Source organism: Laccaria bicolor, genomic scaffold (assembly GCF_000143565.1).
Source record: "Laccaria bicolor S238N-H82 LACBIscaffold_303 genomic scaffold, whole genome shotgun sequence".
Taxonomy (NCBI): Eukaryota; Fungi; Basidiomycota; class Agaricomycetes; order Agaricales; family Hydnangiaceae; genus Laccaria; species Laccaria bicolor.
In genome coordinates, this window is record NW_001890159.1 from 1 (window position 1) to 2,396 (window position 2,396).

Genomic DNA, 2,396 nt, shown 5'->3' on the forward strand with positions numbered 1-2,396 from the left:
ACCATGACCTGCCAACAGTTGAACACCGTCCTCCATGTAAGCGGAGGCGGGTATGACCTCAGCATTCTGGAATATACCCGCAACGGTATGACCCACACCGCAGCCTTCCCGCCTGAAACAGGGTAGAAGGAGGATGTTTGGGTTTTTCAAACTTCTCCTTTTCGCCGCCATAAGAACTCGGGCTCGCGTTCACCGAGTTCTTCCCCTTCTCCCCAACAATGGCATCGGCTGCACAAGCTCATTACGCCAATCGGACATCCGATGGTGTTTACGACTCTCTCTCTGATTTGATTGCATCCTCTGGCTCCGGCTTCTTAGCCAATTGCGAATACGACAAAGATTTCTTTCGCAAGACTAGCTGGCGTGGGCTTGACTTTCAGAACAAGGACGGGTCCGAATTCTGTGTCAACCTATTCGGTGAGATCCAGCCTGCATCCCTCGGTACAAAGCATAGCGCCCTCGGAGATTTCTATATTGGGACCAAGGATAAGGTGCGTTGCTGTTCAGACGGTGTTGGAACTTTCTAACACGATTCACCTTCAAGCCCACTTACGTCACACCAGAGTCGAAGGTCAAAAACAGATTCGCGTTGGGTGTGCCGTCTTTGTGCCCCGAGAACCTTGCGATGATGTTTCAAGACCAACTTGTCGCGCTGAATGAAATCGTCAAATCCGAACAGGATCAAGAAGACAGGGTGCGTTTACCATTCTCTTCTCTTACTCGTTTTTCTGAACATGCAACAGGAGTACCTTACCAAGGAATGGCTTAGCCCGAGTGCTCCTGGCAAAGCTGGGGATATTATTACCATCACGTCGCCCACAATATATAAAGTATGTCCTTCAAACCTTTTTGATTCCTTCTTATCAACTTTCTCTAGGCTCCCCAAACGTCCCCGTCCGAGAGCCGAGTGCCTACCATCAAGCGTATTCTTAAGCGCTCACGAGGTTCCTCGTCGAAAAAGGACGAGCCTGTCGAAGTTTCACAAGCCGCCAACGTCTCCAGCTCCTCGGATGGCCAAGAAACCGATGGCGTCGTCGAGTATAAGATTGGGCAACTGTATGAACCCAATCGCTTATATGATTATGGGGGCAACCTATTCCGCAACTCAGGATGCAAGCTTATCCAACACGAAATTATTGATGTGAATCACAATATAATTCCTCCATGGGACCAATACGCCGCCCTTCGGACCGGAACTCTTGTGATGGCGACCGTCACCCTCCATTGCTTCACCATGAATGTCAAAGACTTTAACGGCGTGGAGACGGGCAAACGGCGCAAAGTATGTCTCGATTGCGATCTGCACCTGTAGCTTTGCTCACTTTCCGTCTCAGATCTACCAGATCAACTTTCATCGGCTCCTGGTCATTGGCGACAGCATCGCCGAAGTCCTGACGAGGACTGTGCACCCAGGTTATGGGGCGGATGATGACACAGACGCCCCTCACGAACCTCGTGATTCCTCCGCCGATCGTGCGATGGCATCCTTCAAAGTCAAAAAGATCAAACTGACCAAGGACGACGCGTCCAGCTCGTCAGTCAAGAAGGTTTCTGAGCGTGCCGAATCTTCGACGACTCCCTCCAACCATAGTGCATCGCGCGGGGTCGCTGCTTCCACCGCAAGTACCTCGAAAGGTAAACAGCCTGTTCGAAATATGGGCAAGGCAAAAGCCTCAAGCTCTGCCAAGATTACGCCCTCTTCGTCAACCACTATTTTCGATGACGACGTCTCAATGGAGGAGGGCTCTTGAAAACAGAATGAATTATGACATGGACATCTTCACACAGACTATCCCACCCCCTCCTTCTCCGATCGATATACAGACTTTTTCTCTTAGGACTATTGAATCTTTATGTATGATATGTAGACGCTACAACTCATAATACTGAGCAAATGCTTTGATAACGTGTCTCTGAAAACGTGATCCTGACTTCGGACAGTTAACGCTTAGGTCTCTACGTGTATTCGTATATGCAAACAAGGGTCACGGTGGAGGATAGCGCAATAACTCACTGTCATTGAACTGTCTAACTCCTATGAAGTGCTATAGTCACAATGAAACCTCCCCTGGGCGTTGAGACAAATGCCCACATCTCTCAACGTCGTTGACACAATGGTTGTTGAATTGCCTTTTGATATCGTGGAAACAATCTTGCACGAACTCGTTGATCGTCGTGACTGGGAAACAATTCGCTCATTGGCCTTAACTTGCTGCCTTCTAGTCAGTCCCTGTCAAAAACAACTATTCACCACCCTTGTAGTTCATCCATCTACATATTCCGGACTCGACTCACTCTTTGGGCCTCATCCCGAGCTCGCCCGCTATGTCCACCATCTCCATTATTACATCAGTAGTGACCCTCATGATTATGAGGCCCAGCTTCTGCAGCGGTTT

At 49.2% G+C, this 2,396-nt stretch overlaps 1 protein-coding gene across 1 annotated transcript; it reads left to right on the top strand.

The window, feature by feature from the left end:
- Window positions 1–218: 218 nt before the first annotated feature.
- LACBIDRAFT_336116 (uncharacterized protein) lies at window positions 219–1,751 on the top strand (the record flags this gene model as incomplete). The annotated part of the gene is made up of 5 exons (XM_001891043.1): window positions 219–491; window positions 545–694; window positions 744–830; window positions 878–1,282; window positions 1,335–1,751. The coding sequence occupies 5 exons, from the start codon at window positions 219–221 to the stop codon at window positions 1,749–1,751; spliced, it is 1,332 nt and encodes a 443-aa protein (XP_001891078.1).
- Between the last annotated feature and the right edge of the window lie 645 nt (window positions 1,752–2,396).